The sequence below is a fragment of the Rattus rattus genome, chromosome 5 (genome assembly GCF_011064425.1).
Source record: "Rattus rattus isolate New Zealand chromosome 5, Rrattus_CSIRO_v1, whole genome shotgun sequence".
Classification (NCBI taxonomy): Eukaryota; Metazoa; Chordata; class Mammalia; order Rodentia; family Muridae; genus Rattus; species Rattus rattus.
This window is the reverse complement of record NC_046158.1, coordinates 12123602-12138122: the sequence shown is the minus strand read 5'-3', so window position 1 is coordinate 12138122 and position 14521 is coordinate 12123602. Positions and strand designations below refer to the sequence as shown.

The 14521-nt window shown below is 59.0% G+C and overlaps 2 protein-coding genes across 5 annotated transcripts in view; both read left to right on the top strand.

Annotated features, from left to right (window-relative positions):
- The window catches only part of Pnpla7 (patatin like phospholipase domain containing 7), a 79022-nt gene extending 76822 nt beyond the window's left edge, over nucleotides 1-2200 (top strand). Inside the window, exons 30-34 of the mRNA XM_032903144.1 lie at nucleotides 126-278; nucleotides 414-524; nucleotides 645-729; nucleotides 1562-1665; nucleotides 1814-2200. Of these exons, the coding sequence (XP_032759035.1) occupies nucleotides 126-278; nucleotides 414-524; nucleotides 645-729; nucleotides 1562-1665; nucleotides 1814-1936 (576 nt within the window). The 3' untranslated portion in view covers nucleotides 1937-2200. The remainder of the gene's footprint in view (nucleotides 1-125; nucleotides 279-413; nucleotides 525-644; nucleotides 730-1561; nucleotides 1666-1813) is intronic.
- Nucleotides 2201-2564: 364 nt separating this feature from the next.
- Nucleotides 2565-13884, top strand: Nsmf (NMDA receptor synaptonuclear signaling and neuronal migration factor). Of its 4 annotated transcripts, XM_032903139.1 has the most exons (16): nucleotides 2566-2844; nucleotides 3182-3243; nucleotides 3812-4312; nucleotides 5317-5392; nucleotides 6142-6147; nucleotides 6434-6502; nucleotides 7189-7241; nucleotides 7793-7882; nucleotides 8328-8452; nucleotides 8703-8786; nucleotides 8917-8950; nucleotides 9039-9109; nucleotides 9287-9366; nucleotides 9509-9611; nucleotides 12518-12593; nucleotides 12693-13884. In XM_032903139.1, the coding sequence occupies exons 1-16, from the start codon at nucleotides 2774-2776 to the stop codon at nucleotides 12788-12790; spliced, it is 1599 nt and encodes a 532-aa protein (XP_032759030.1). In that variant the 5' UTR covers nucleotides 2566-2773; the 3' UTR covers nucleotides 12791-13884. The 4 variants fall into 4 exon arrangements, with proteins under 4 accessions (XP_032759032.1, XP_032759033.1, XP_032759030.1 ...); XM_032903141.1 differs by lacking the exon at nucleotides 7793-7882 and having other exon boundaries at nucleotides 2565-2844; XM_032903140.1 differs by lacking the exon at nucleotides 6434-6502.
- The last annotated feature ends 637 nt before the right edge of the window (nucleotides 13885-14521 follow it).

Sequence of the window (14521 nt, the reverse complement as noted above, 5' to 3'; positions counted from 1 at the left end):
AAACGGGGTTTCATGGATAACAAAGGTCACATCTTCAGGACTCTGGCTTAGACCCCATCATGTTCTTGGGCCAGGAGGGACAGAGGAGGGAAGGCCAGGGTAGGAGGCTCAAGCACTCTTGGCAGGTGTTGAACATGGCAGAGATTCAGACACGACTGGCCTATGTGTGCTGCGTCCGGCAGCTGGAGATGGTGAAGAACAGCGACTACTGTGAGTACCTGAGGCCTCCCATCGACAACTACCGAACCCTGGACTTCGGCAAGTTTGATGAGATCTGTGTGAGTATTACCAGCTGGCTACGAGAGCAGAGGACCTGGGAGTCAGTTCTGATGGTGGTTACCTCTCCGGCCTCTTTTCTGAGAGCACTAGGAGGGGCTTCCTCATGTCCCTGATGGGGCTTCCTCTGCACACAGGAAGTTGGGTATCAACATGGGCGGACAGTATTTGACATCTGGGTCCGGAGCGGGGTCCTAGAGAAGATGTTGCAGGACCAGCAGGGGACAAGCAAGAGGAAGGACTGTGGGGTGAGATGGCTGGACGGGCAGGTGGGCGGGGCAGGGCAGGGGTCCGGTGCACCAGCAGCATCCCCTGCAGGTGTACAGCCCGAGACAGGTGGCATGCCTCACGCACCTGCCTTTCTCCAGGTGTTCACCTGTCCCAATTCCTCCTTCACGGACCTCGCTGAGATTGTGTCACGGATTGAGCCGGCCAAAGTGGCTGCAGTGGATGGTGAGTTAGATCTCGGGAAAGTGGGACAGGAGAGAGGCGGTCGGGCCTCCACTGTGCTAGACCCTCACTCTTGCCCTTGAAGAGATCACCCACTCTGAGCTCTCCAAGCCAAGAAGCTCAGGGCTGCTTCTCCATTGTGTGAAGACCCAGAGCCCACCTGTCCAGCGTAGGGTTCCCGCAGCATGGGGATGCCTCCTAGGCCGCTCGGCTCCATCTCTCTATATAGCATCCTAGCCACACCACAGACCTTAAGGGGAGCCACTGGTAGAGCTTATAGGAGACCTGAGGGCCACATCCAACAGCCACCGCTCTGACCTACAGCCCTGCACAGGGGCCATCAACCACCATCCCCACCCCTATCTTGCAACCGAGCAGCATGTCCTGCAGAATTCCCTGCTGCATGTTCCACCTTAAAGAAGAACTTGAAAGGTGCCCTGGAGTCTTTCCAGGGTGAGAGCCCCAGGCACTGAACTGAGTTTGTGTTGGTGTCTCCTTATACAACCCTGACCAGCCCTCCATGCACGGTTAGGGAGTAGGGAAGGAAGGCCAAGTTACTCCATGTTTTTGTGGGAAACACACAGGACACATTGTGGAGTGAGATGAACAAAGGCAAATGAGATGTGGGGACTGTCACCATGGGGCCAGCATGGCCATGTGAGATGTGTTGCTGGCCCTGCTGCAGCCTCCTCTGGTAGCCCTGGGACTGAATGGCTGTGTGTAGGGACTATCACCATGGGACCAGGATGACCATGTCCTGCCTCAGCATTAGCTTTGCTGGGCACAGCCACTGTCCTTGGAGAGAAGACCAATGTAGCCCTTTCTTCTGCTCCAGATGAGTCTGACTATCAGACAGAGTACGAGGAGGAGCTGCCAGCCTTCCCCAAGGAAACCTATGCTGACTTCCAGAGCACTGGGATTGAGCTGGACTCTGACTCGGTGAGGTGCTGGGCCCCGCCTTGCCTGTGCTCACTCCCAGGTCCCCTGTCCCGACTCTGGGCTAGCTACTTCCCACTCGAGGTGACGCAGCCCGGGGTCTGGCAAGCCCCCACTTTGCACACCTTGACCATGTATGATTTGCTTCCAGGAGTGTGAACCTTCGATGTCGCAAGGGCCCCACCGCTTGACTTCCCCAAAACAGTCCCAGGATTCCTTCCCTTGGCTTTCTAATCAAGATAACCAGGGGCCAAGACTGTATCGTCCTTCCTGACCGGATTAACACAACACAGGACCTGGGCCTCACCTTAGACTGAGGCTGCACGCACTCGTTGGAGGCTACTTCAGTTGCCTGACAAGATCGAACTGGGTGGTACACCCATCTGGGTTCTTACAGGGGCATGGGCTGTGCATTGGAGTCATGGGCCTCTTCTCTTCCCTGGTACCCCTTGTATCCCCACAGCAATACTGAAGAGCACTGAAGCCTCTGTGAGGCTTGGGAGTGTGGGATTGATATATTAATAAACGTCAATCTGATTGTGTTGCTATTTTACTGTGCTGTAAAGGTTGCAGGGGCAAAGAGCTAGGTGGACCTGAGGTCCAGAAAGTCAGCGGGGTGGTTGGTCTTCATGGTCTCTCAGGACCCTTTTGCTGGTGCCTGCAACCTTCCAGGCAGCAACTGGAAGGCTGGTAGGATGCCCCGGGTCTGGAGGGAACTATAGTTTTCTCCCCAAAACAACGGTTTCTTATGGCATACATGGGCAAACGTGGGCCCTGGCCTAAGTGGAAGGGCTTCAGTTTTACACCCCCAGGAAGAAAGCCTGCGGGAGGAGCCGCCTTTTGGCCACGCCCATATCTGTCATCCTGGGGGCGGCGCCAACTCAGTCTTGGCGTCAGGAGGCGGAGCACCGCCCCCGGGTCCAGCCGCGCTCTCCTACAGTGGCTGGACGCGCTGGGCGCTGGGTGCGGCCATGCGGGGCCCGGGCCTAAGTGTGACCCTGACCCTGAGGCCGAGACCTAGCGCGACCTCAGGCACCGTACGGCTCCCCCGGCAGAGGCGGCGGGCGCGGGGCGCGCTCTGAAACCCGGGGGATGCGCGGGCGCCGTGACCATGGGTGCCGCCGCCTCCAGGAGGAGGGCGCTGAGGAGCGAGGCCATGTCCTCGGTAGCGGCCAAAGTAAGGTGAGTGCGGCTGGCTGATCGGGAGGTCAGGTAGCGGCTGCCGGCTCCCCTCTGTGATCTGTGCTGCTGCCCCGGTACCCTGTGGTTTTCCTGTCCCACTGGAGTGGGCCTCAGGCCTTAAAACCTGCCGCCCACAGGCTGGGCAGGTTGGCCAAAAAGCAGTTGGAGGTCTGTGATCAGGATGCCCTGACTCTGTGGTGGGTGGAGAGAGCCCACCTCTTCTCATGTTGATGTGGGAGGGCCTGGGTGGCGGGGAGGTCTGGTAGGGAGGGTCTTGCCAGTGTCAAAGACTGGTAGCCAGCATGTACTGACAGTGTTCCCTCTGCCTACCCTGCAGAGCAGCCCGAGCGTTTGGAGAGTACCTGTCCCAGAGTCACCCTGAGAACCGCAACGGTGCAGGTAGGGACACCGGAAACACACTGTGCTGGGTGAGCCCTCCGCCCCAGGTCAGGGCCAGGGCTAGGGGAGTGTGAACCAGCCAAAGTACCTTGCTGGTCTGTCTGCCTCACATCCTCTGCCCTCCAGGGCCCAGAACCCTAGGAGGAGCTCCAATCACCCATCTCCATGGCGCCCTCCCAGCCTGGGTTGTTGGCATGGCAACAGGCCTCTTGGCACCCCCAGGGCTGGCACCACTGTCTGGGGGCCAGCTGGTGGGGGGAGGGGAGAAGTTGGCACCAGGCAAATGGGTGTATCTGCAGGCTCTTGGGGGGTGGGTATCTGCCTGTCTGTTCTTAGTTCTGATGATTATACACAGGTAGTAAGGCCTGCCTGCCGCCCCAATCCTCACTTTCACAAGGGCTTCAGGCCCAGAGAAGCAGAGAAACAGGCCTCCTGGCAGAACCTTTTCTAGCAGTCACAGCCCCCTCAGTAAGCCTGGTGCTTGTTGGGTGTGTATTACCTTTCCTGTGCCAGAGGACTGGGAGGGTAGACTGTCAGGCGGAAGGTTCACCTGCTGCCTCTCCCTTAGACCACCTGCTGGCCGACGCCTACTCTGGCCACGAAGGGTCCCCAGAGATGCAGCCTGCACCCCACAACAAGCGCCGCCTCTCCCTCGTCTCCAATGGCCGCTATGAGGGCAGCATCTCAGATGAGGCAGTCAGCGGGAAGACGGCTACAGAGGGCCCCCAGCCCCGTGTGTACACCATCTCTAGAGAGCCAGCCCTGCTGCCTGGCTCTGAAGCCGAAGCCATTGAGCTAGCAGTGGTGAAAGGGAGGAGGCAGCGGGAGCGGCACCCTCACCACCACAGCCAGCCCCTGCGCGCCAGTCCAGGCAGCAGCCGTGAGGACATCAGCAGGCCCTGCCAAAGCTGGGCAGGAAGCCGCCAGGGCTCCAAAGAATGCCCCGGATGTGCCCAGCTGGTCCCTGGTCCCTCCCCTCGGGCCTTCGGGTTGGAACAGCCACCTCTACCTGAGGCTTCCGGCCGTCACAAGAAGCTGGAAAGGATGTATAGTGTTGATGGAGTGTCTGGTGAGGGCCTTATCTCTGGGCCTGGGCAGGCTTGGGGTGCCCGCTGGCCTTCAGCAGCAGCAGCAGTCACTAAAGCAGGGTGCTGTGGTGTGATAGCAGTCAGGTGAAATCCCTTCCATCTGAGCTCATCTCTTAGCCCAGATCCTGTGAACTGTGGCCTCTCTCAGTTTATCAAGGATACTTCCTGAAGGAGAGGGCCCAGAGGATCTTGAAGACAGAAAATGTGGTTTAATGGAAGATCAGGCTGTCTTCAGAAACTACAAGGGAGGGGAAGTTGTTTGGACCCCAAGATTACGGATGTCAAGTTGGAAGGGAGGAGGGTTGAGGTACCCTGAGGCATGCTGTACCTAGTAACTATTCTTCCCCACTGAGCACCCACCTTAGGACAGTCCAGCAGCCATGTGTGGGCTGCAGAGAACAGCCCCAGGGGACCCTGGGAGGTGACAACCCAGCAAGGTAGTCTGCATGTTAAGGACCTCTTACCCTCTGTGGGGATAAAAGGAGGGAAACGTCTGGCCAGCTGGCAGCTGAGAAGGGCTACCTCACATCCAAGGGGGACAAAATGTGACAGTGCAGAGACACCTCTGAGAGTGTTCCTCATACTGAGCTGCTAAATGGAAAGTTAAACAGAGAACACCTGAAGCCAGGGCATAGGAAGAGCTCAGGGCCTAAGAACACTCCCTACTAATGCAACAGGACCTGACTTTGGTTCTTAGCACTCACATTAGACAGCTCACAGCCAACATGAGCCCCACCAGGGCCAGGCACCTCTAGCCTCCCCTCCCCTCCCTCTCCTCTCAGAGAAATTAAAATGAGTCTTTGTGGGGGGGTACAAGTCAGAGAGGGTGGATGGGCAGTTATGTCCCAGAACCCCACCCTGAGCCAGCTTTTCTCTCTCCTTGAGAGTCACCTTGCCCCTGGGCCCAGAGTCTCTTCAAAACAGAGAGGGGATTGGGCCTCAGGACTCCCGTCCTTGCCAGCCATAGCCTCTTTTCTTCTTTCAGATGACGTCCCCATCCGTACCTGGTTCCCCAAGGAAAACCCTTTCAGCTTCCAGACGGCAACCACAACTATGCAAGCGTGAGTTCAGTGTCCACTGCCAAGACTCCATGGCTTGGTTGTCCCTTCCCAGGGCTCAGGAAGTAGCCTGGGCTCTGGTTCAGCCCAGGGCTTCTTGTGAACAGCCGCATGTGCCAGACGCTGCTGGGTCTGTGGATGGGCCAAGCCGAGCTCTGAGCCCCAGGAGGCAGGCCTACCCGCTCCCTTAGGCCATATCCTACCCCTGCCTCTCCCTGCATTTCCTCACTCTCTTCCCCTCACGGCATTCCCTGCATTCAGGCTGCCCACTCAGTCATGGCCGTTATCTTCAATCTTACCAGGGGACCTGACCCAGAGTCGCAGCTGATAGCATCATCGCTAGGTAGTTTTGGGTGGGGCTGGGGGTTCTGGTCCTCGTGTGTACCCCGAACTCCAATCTCATGCTGCTTCTGTGTGGCAGGTGACTATTATCAGGATCTCTTGGAGGTCTGCTCTTTACCAGATATGCATGGAGATTTTCCCAGAGTCCCTCATCAAAACAGCCCTCCCCCAGCCCCAACTGCTATGGCACAGTGCACAGGGCACAGTGCGCAGGGCATGAACAAGCTTCTGTAGGACCAAGTCCCAGCCTTGCCTGGCTAAACCCCGGCACCTGGTGATGTGGGCCAGCGGCTCAGCCTCTAGGCTGCTGAGGGGAAACCACCTTCAGGGGACCTGGGGGGCCGAAGGAAGACAGATCCACACTCACGCTGTCTTCTTTCTCTTGCTGCCTCTTGACATTGTGGCTTCAGCATCTCGTAAGTATGCCATGCAATGTGCACTTAGGGGCACAGCCATTGTCCTGGGGGACCCTCCTACCCTTGGATAGAATTCTGCAGGTCAGGGACCCTGGGCCTGGGCAGTAGTAGTAGTGCTTGAGCTCCCATTAGTCCAGCTTCCTGTGCACAAGTAGGCCGCAGCAGGGCCTGCTGGGAGCTGGGCCTGGGATGCCCCACTGGGCCCCCGTGCTTGCACCTCTGTCTCCACGTCTGTGTCCCTCCTGCCTTCAGCCAAGGGCAGTGCTGACTTGCGGCGGTTTCTCAGGGTATTCAGGGGCTACGCGGAGAGGAAGCGTCGGAAACGGGAGAATGATTCCGCGTCTGTAATCCAGAGGTAGGGCCTGCCAGCCACTCGCCACCAGGGTCTGTCTCTGGTCTGCACTGGCCTGTTCAGGGCCCTCCCGGCCCTGGAAGACCTGATGGGGGAAGGGTGGTGGCGACCACTGGCCTGGCCCTGCTCTGGGGACGTGGCAGGCAGGAGGCCATGTGGCCAGGCTGCATTTCAGCCCCTGGACCTATACTTTGAGGGTACATTGATAGTCGTACTGAAGCCAGCTGGCCCCTCCGTGTCTGTGTAGCCCTGAAGCCCAGAGCTGTTCATCCAGTGGCACAGCCTACCCTCTCCAACTCCCACCCACCTCAGAGGTGTGTCTGGGAAACTGGACATGGGGCCTTGGCAGGGCACAAAATTCAGGGGAAAAAACCGAATCTGTCTTCCTCATGGGGAAGGGATACTTTGAAACCCCCAGACCAACTTGCGGGCGTGGGTTCAGGTAGAGGACGTTAGGATGTCTGCTACAGAGGAGGTGCCTCTGAGAAGCTTCAGCAGGAAACAAAGGTGGAAGGAAAGAGGCACCGTGCCTCTGCTCCAGAGTTCTGGATGGGGCTCAGGAGCAGGCAGGCCTTGTTCGGGAGCCTCGGGGAGATTGTTCTGTGTCCCCTCAGTGTGGTCAGGGACGAGGTTGGCAGGAGCCAGCACCCACTGCTGTGGACCCTCACCACCTGTGCTTTCTCCTCCAGGAACTTCCGCAAACACCTGCGCATGGTTGGCAGTCGGCGGGTGAAGGCCCAGAGTAAGAGGGGTGCAGGGAGGGGCGTCGCTGCGCTTGGCAGTCTGGGGCTTCTTGGCAAGCTGGCTTTGCATGCTGGCAGTCCGCCTCCATCAGCCTGTTCCGGCCCCACATACACACACAAGCACCGCCACCGCCCATTGGCCTGTTCTGCCTTCCCCTCAGCTCTTGCCCCTTCTCTGGTGTTCTGCTCCTGTCCATCTCTGTCTCAGTGTTCTGTCTTGTCCCCAGCAGTGTTCTGCCTCACCTAGGCCCTACTTGACCAGTCCCCTAACCTAGTGTTCTGCCTGGCTTAGGCCCTGCCCTGAGCCCACAGTAGTCCACACTGTGCCCCTTTGCCTCCACCCTCATGTCCTCCAAGTCCAGACTCCGCTCCTAGTATGCTGTGCCTCTATTCAAGTCTCACCGTTGGTCTTAGTCCACTCTCTGTGACCTCAGGCCTGGTCCTTGTCAGCTTCTGCCTCTCCGCACACCCCAGCCCCCATCCCAGGGCCTGAGTCTGCTCTGTTCTTGCCCTCTCTGACTAATAGGGGTTTTGCTCTCACTCACTGCAGCGTTCGCTGAGCGGCGCGAACGGAGCTTCAGCCGGTCCTGGAGCGACCCCACCCCTATGAAAGCCGACACCTCCCACGACTCCCGAGACAGTAGGTGTCCAGGTGCAGGCTGGCCCACTTCCCTGACAAGTTCCTTAGGCTCCATATCCCTGTCAGAGTCCCAATGCCAGTACCGCCAGGCTTCTGCGCTTTTGCTCTCTGAGCCTCAGTTTACCTGTCTATGAGATGGGAGTACTTGGAATCTCCTATCTCTTAGGCAGGATTAACTAATGGCTAAGCAGTGCTGACAGGGGCATTTGTAAGGTGGTACCCACTTCTCTCAGGGAATACTTGGCCTCAGGTGATACCTGTGCTGGGTCCCAGCTTCACATGTCTCTCCTCTTCCTATGTGGGGGCTGCTTCCCACTGGTGTCAGTGGCCTGGCTCTGCAGTTTGACTGTGACTGTAGCCTTCACACCTACCCAAAGACCCTCCAGGACATGGTTGGGCTCTATGGGTGGTATGCCACTCTCCTGGTGACCCCTCCTGCCTCCAGGCAGTGACCTACAGAGCTCACACTGCACCCTGGATGAGGCTTGTGAGGACCTGGACTGGGACACAGAGAAAGGCCTGGAGGCCACGGCCTGCGACACTGAGGGCTTCTTGCCACCCAAGGTCATGGTGAGGCCTACCTCTGGGTGTACCCCCATGGCACCTGGGTGGGGCACAGCCTTGTCCTCTCCTCCCCACTGTACCCACACTCCATCCTTGGCTTGGGGAGGGGTCTCCAAGGCTCCACCTCAGTGGTAGAAGTCCTTAGGGTCTCAGCCTTCTGCTTCCTGGGGAGGTTCAAAGGTTAGGGTTGCAAGAGAGTTGGGATTTCTCTCTTGACTATGAGCTGTACCTCACAGGGCTTTCCCTGTCCCCACAGCTAATCTCCTCCAAGGTGCCCAAGGCTGAGTACATCCCAACCATCATCCGCAGAGACGACCCATCCATCATCCCCATCCTCTATGTGAGTGTCCTTCCCAGCTCTGCACCCATACAGACCCTGGGTATGCCTCTCCCTCCCCGGCCTCCCTCCCAGTGTCTGAATGCCCTGGGGGACCAGCAAGGGCTCTGATGTGTGGCCTCTCTGTTCTCAGGACCATGAGCACGCAACGTTCGAGGATATCCTGGGTGTGTATCTCGTTCCCTTCGTCTGGTGTCTGTCAGGACAGGTGGGTGTGCATGGGGAGGGACAGTGCTCATAGCCCTCTGTCCACAGAGGAAATAGAGAAGAAGTTGAACATCTATCACAAGGGGGCCAAGATCTGGAAGATGCTGATTTTCTGCCAGGTAGAAGCATCTTTGCCCTTCTTCCCCAGGAGAAGAGGTCAGTGAGGCAGGGGGAGGGGACCCAAGATTTTACTCCGTGTGGGGGTGTCCGTGTGGCCCATCTGTGGACTGGGTATGTGGACACCTCATCCTAGCCTCCCTCTAGCGCCCCTGAGGCCTGACCATGACCTCTTTCAGGGCGGCCCTGGGCACCTTTATTTGCTCAAGAACAAGGTGGCCACCTTTGCCAAAGTGGAGAAGGAAGAGGACATGATCCAGTGAGAGCGGAGGGTGCCCTGGGCGTGGGAGGGAAGTCTTGAAACCAGTGCATTCCTGCCAATGCCCTCCCTCCACTGTGCTTTTGGAAGCTCAGTCCTGGGGCCATGAGCCCTGAGCTGAGGCCATCTGCAATCCCCCCAGCTTCTGGAAGAGGCTGAGCCGTCTGATGAGCAAAGTGAACCCTGAGCCGAATGTCATCCACATCATGGGCTGCTACATCCTGGGGAACCCTAACGGGGAGAAGGTAGGGCTCCATCACGGGCTGCTACATCCTGGGGAACCCTAGCAAATGGGGAGAGGGTAGGGCTCCATCACGGGCTGCTACATCCTGGGGAACCCTAACGGGGAGAGGGTAGGGCTCCATCACGGGCTGCTACATCCTGGGGAACCCTAACGGGGAGAAGGTAGGGCTCCATCACGGGCTGCTACATCCTGGGGAACCCTAGCGAACGGGGGGAGGGGAGGGCTCCATCGCGGGCTGATACATCCTGGGGCACCCTAACGGAAGGGGGGGAGGGCTGTATCCCGGGCTGGTACAACCTGGGGAACCCTAGCGAACGGGAGAGAGGGTAGGGCTCCATCACGGGCTGCTACATCCTGGGAACCCTAACAGGGGAGAGGGTAGGGCTCCATCACGGGTTTGTACATCCGAAGGCACCCTAACGGGGAGAAGGTAGGGCTCCATCACGGGCTGCTACATCCTGGGGAACCCTAGCGAACGGGAGAGAGGGTAGGGCTCCATCACGGGCTGCTACATCCTGGGGAACCCTAGCGAACGGGAGAGAGGGTAGGGCTCCATCACGGGCTGCTACATCCTGGGGAACCCTAACGGGGAGAGGGTAGGGCTCCATCACGGGCTGCTACATCCTGGGGAACCCTAACGGGAGAGAGGGTAGGGCTCCATCACGGGCTGCTACATCCTGGGGAACCCTAGCGAACGGGGAGAGGGTAGGGCTCCATCACGGGCTGCTACATCCTGGGGAACCCTAACGGGGAGAGGGAAGGGCTCCATCACGGGCTGCTACATCCTGGGAACCCTAACGGGAGAGGGTGGGGCTCCATCACGGGCTGCTACATCCTGGGAACCCTAACGGGAGAGAGGGGGGGGCTCCATCACGGGCTGCTACATCCTGGGAACCCTAGCGAACGGGAGAGAGGGTAGGGCTCCATCACGGGCTGCTACATCCTGGGGAACCCTAACGGGGAGAGGGTAGGGCTCCATCACGGGCTGCTACATCCTGGGGAACCCTAGCGAACGGGGGGAGAGGGTAGGGCTCCATCACGGGCTGCTACATCCTGGGAACCCTAACAGGGGAGAGGTAGGGCTCCATCACGGGCTGCTACATCCTGGGAACCCTAACGGGAGAGGGTAGGGCTCCATCACGGGCTGCTACATCCTGGGGAACCCTAGCGACAGGGGAGAGGGTAGGGCTCCATCACGGGGCTGCTACATCCTGGGGAACCCTAACGGGAGAGGGTAGGGCTCCATCACGGGCTGCTACATCCTGGGAACCCTAACAGGGGGGAGAGGGTAGGGCTCCATCACGGGCTGCTACATCCTGGGGAACCCTAGCGAACCGGAGAGAGGGTAGGGCTCCATCACGGGCTGCTACATCCTGGGGAACCCTAGCGAACGGGGGAGAGGGTAGGGCTCCATCACGGGCTGCTACATCCTGGGGAACCCTAGCGAACGGGAGAGAGGGTAGGGCTCCATCACGGGCTGCTACATCCTGGGAACCCTAACGGGAGAGGGTAGGGCTCCATCACGGGCTGCTACATCCTGGGGAACCCTAGCGAACGGGGAGAGGGTAGGGCTCCATCACAGGCTCCTACATCCTGGGGAACCCTAGCGGACGGGAGAGAGGGTAGGGCCACATCCCGGGCTGCTCCGTCCTGGGGAACCCTAACGGGGAGAGGGTAGGGCTCCATCACGGGCTGCTACATCCGGGGGAACCCCAACGGGGAGAGGGTAGGGCTCCATCACGGGCTGCTACATCCTGGGGAACCCTAGCGAACGGGAGAGAGGGTAGGGCTCCATCACGGGCTGCTACATCCTGGGGAACCCTAGCGAACGGGGAGAGGGTAGGGCTCCATCACAGGCTGCTACATCCTGGGGAACCCTAGCGAACGGGAGAGAGGGTAGGGCTCCATCACGGGCTGCTACATCCTGGGGAACCCTAACGGGGAGAGGGTAGGGCTCCATCACGGGCTGCTACATCCTGGGGAACCCTAACGGGGAGAAGGTAGGGCTCCATCACGGGCTTCTACATCCTGGGGAACCCCCTAACGGGAGAGGGTAGGGCTCCATCACGGGCTGCTACATCCTGGGGAACCCTAGCGAACGGGGGAGAGGGTAGGGCTCCATCACGGGCTGCTACATCCTGGGGAACCCGAACGGGGAGAGGGTAGGGCTCCATCACGGGCTGCTACATCCTGGGGAACCCTAACGGGGAGAAGGTAGGGCTCCATCACGGGCTGCTACATCCTGGGGAACCCTAGTGAACGGGGAGAGGGTAGGGCTCCATCACGGGCTGCTACATCCTGGGGAACCCTAGCGAACGGGAGAGAGGGTAGGGCTCCATCACGGGCTGCTACATCCTGGGGAACCCTAACGGGAGAGAGGATAGGGCTCCATCACGGGCTGCCTGTCTGGGGTACCGTAGCGTACTGGTGAGAGGGTAGGGCTCCATCACGGGCTGCTACATCCTGGGGAACCCTAGCGAACGGGGAGAGGGTAGGGCTCCATCACAGGCTGCTACATCCTGGGGAACCCTAGCGAACGGGAGGGAGGGTAGGGCTCCATCCCGGGCTGCTACATCCTGGGGACCCCTAACGGGGAGAGGGTAGGGCTCCATCACGGGCTGCTACATCCTGGGGAACCCTAACGGGGAGAGGGTAGGGCTCCATCACGGGCTGCTACATCCTGGGGAACCCTAACGGGGAGAGGGTAGGGCTCCATCACGGGCTGCTACATCCTGGGGAACCCTAGGGCTCCCGATGGGTGAGACGGGGAGCAGGGGCAAGGTCTTGCCCCAGCTTTCCCTCTGCCCTAGCCCTCCTGTGAAAAGCTCTCAGGCCTCGGGTCCTAATCAAGGAGGGTGGGTCATGCTCTTAACCTCAGACTTACGCCCTTGCCTGCCCTTCCTGAAGCTATTCCAGAACCTCAGGACCCTCATGACCCCTTACAAGGTCACCTTTGAGTCGCCCCTGGAGCTCTCTGCCCAAGGTGAGTTATCTCAACTGCCCACTGAGAGGACTGCCCAGGTTTCACTCTTCCGGCTCCTCGTCAGGCCTGATCCCCTCGCCCTCTCTCTCTCCTGCGCAGGGAAGCAGATGATTGAGACCTACTTTGATTTCCGGCTGTACCGCCTGTGGAAAAGCCGCCAGCACTCCAAGCTGCTGGACTTTGATGACGTCCTGTGAGAAGCATGGGTCATGTCCAGGCACCACCAGGCCATTTCCTCTGGGCTGGGAACCTAGAGCTGGGCCACCTCTTGCTCCTAGGACCGTGTGGCCCTGCCCTTGCCCACAGCCGCTTCAGGGACCCTCAGACGTTGCTCAGGTTCTCGTAGAGTCTGGTCCTCACTGCACCAGTGGGCCACAGAGGCCACGGTCCTGGTGCCTGGATTAACAATCTCAGCTCATGGCCGGTGGCCACTTAATGGCTAGGGCATTGACCTGTCGCGCCTCGCCTGGAGGCTGCAGCATTGGGGACCCCTCCATGGGGTTTCATAGAAATAAGTGCAATTTTTTTACACCCCTGAAACAATCTGAAGGGAAGCAGCATTACTAACTAGTTAAGCACTCTGCTACTAGTTACAGTGTAGACAACTGGCCCAGTGTGTGTTCAGGTCCCCCGTCCCCCAGCCTCTCAGCCCTGCTGTATTTGATCACCAGCACCAGGATGGCCCATCAATGTGGGGCTAGCTCTGTCAGGCCGCCTAGCCTGGCCCGGTCTACACTGGCCAAATCTGGCCTGCTTTCACCCCTCTTGTCATCCCTGGCTTACTTTGACCTCGTCCTGGCAAGGGGTAGCCTGGGCACTGGAAGGGAAGAGCCTCACGGTCCCTCTTGTCAGGGAAGGCACTGGGTTGCCACCTGTTGCCCACCTCCTCAAGCCAACTCGTTTCCCTTGCTGCTGTTGAACTCAGCTTTTCCCAGCCTTGGTCTGAAAGCCACATCCCAGAGCAGAGGCTTAGGGGTGTGGTAGGGCCAACTGGGGCTGGAGGCAAGAACCTCACCAACATTGTGGTAGGGGGCCTAGATCTGTCACCCCAGGCTGGAGAGTCAAGTAGCTGGTGAACTGTGAGATCCCCATGACTCCCTTCAGTCTTGCCCAGGGTCTAGCAGGGTGGGCTCTCTTGTACATAGTTGGAGCTTGGGGGCAGGCCCCCCTTTTGTAGAGCCTGGGGTCTGAGGACACCTGGCTGTGTTCCTGTCCCAGAAGAGTTAGGATTGGGCGCTGAACAATGTACGATATCCCTTAGAGTGACCATTAAACTCGACCCTTTGCTGCAGCTGCTGTGTGGGTCTTCTCATTTGGGACTTACATGTACATGCTCACCCAAAGTCACTGCTGCATGGCTTCCTTCAGACCCGGGCCATCAGAACAGCCACCTTAAGGCTATATATCATGGGAAGATAATGGTAGGGATCCCCCAGAATGTCCACCAGCCAGCACAGGTGTAGTGTAGGAGTCAGGCAGGGAACTGTGGTCCTAGAACAGGGTTAAGCAGTGTCTGAGGTGAGCAGAATCCATCTGTATCCCTGCCCCAGCCCAAGGTATGGAAGAGAGGGCCGCTCCCAACCTCTTTCAGGCCACCCTGTTCATTTGGCCAGAGCAAGAAGCCAGAGGGTGGCTACAGCCTCAGTCGTGAACCACATGCCCTTCATGTCCAGGGCACAACCAGACTTAGCTACTTGACCATTACCTGTCCAGTGACAGGGACCCGAGCCGCTGGGCAGTTCAAGGGCTAGGGATGGGCTGGCGGTGCCGTATATATGCAGCATGGCAAAGCCTGGTGGGTTTGAGGCTAAGGGCTGGGACCTGCCCTTCTGAGGAGCTTGCCACCAGGACACTCCAGGGAGTGGAAGAGGAAGAAGGCATGGTTTCGGTGCCATCATGAACATAGTTTTGGAAGGTTGGACTAGGTT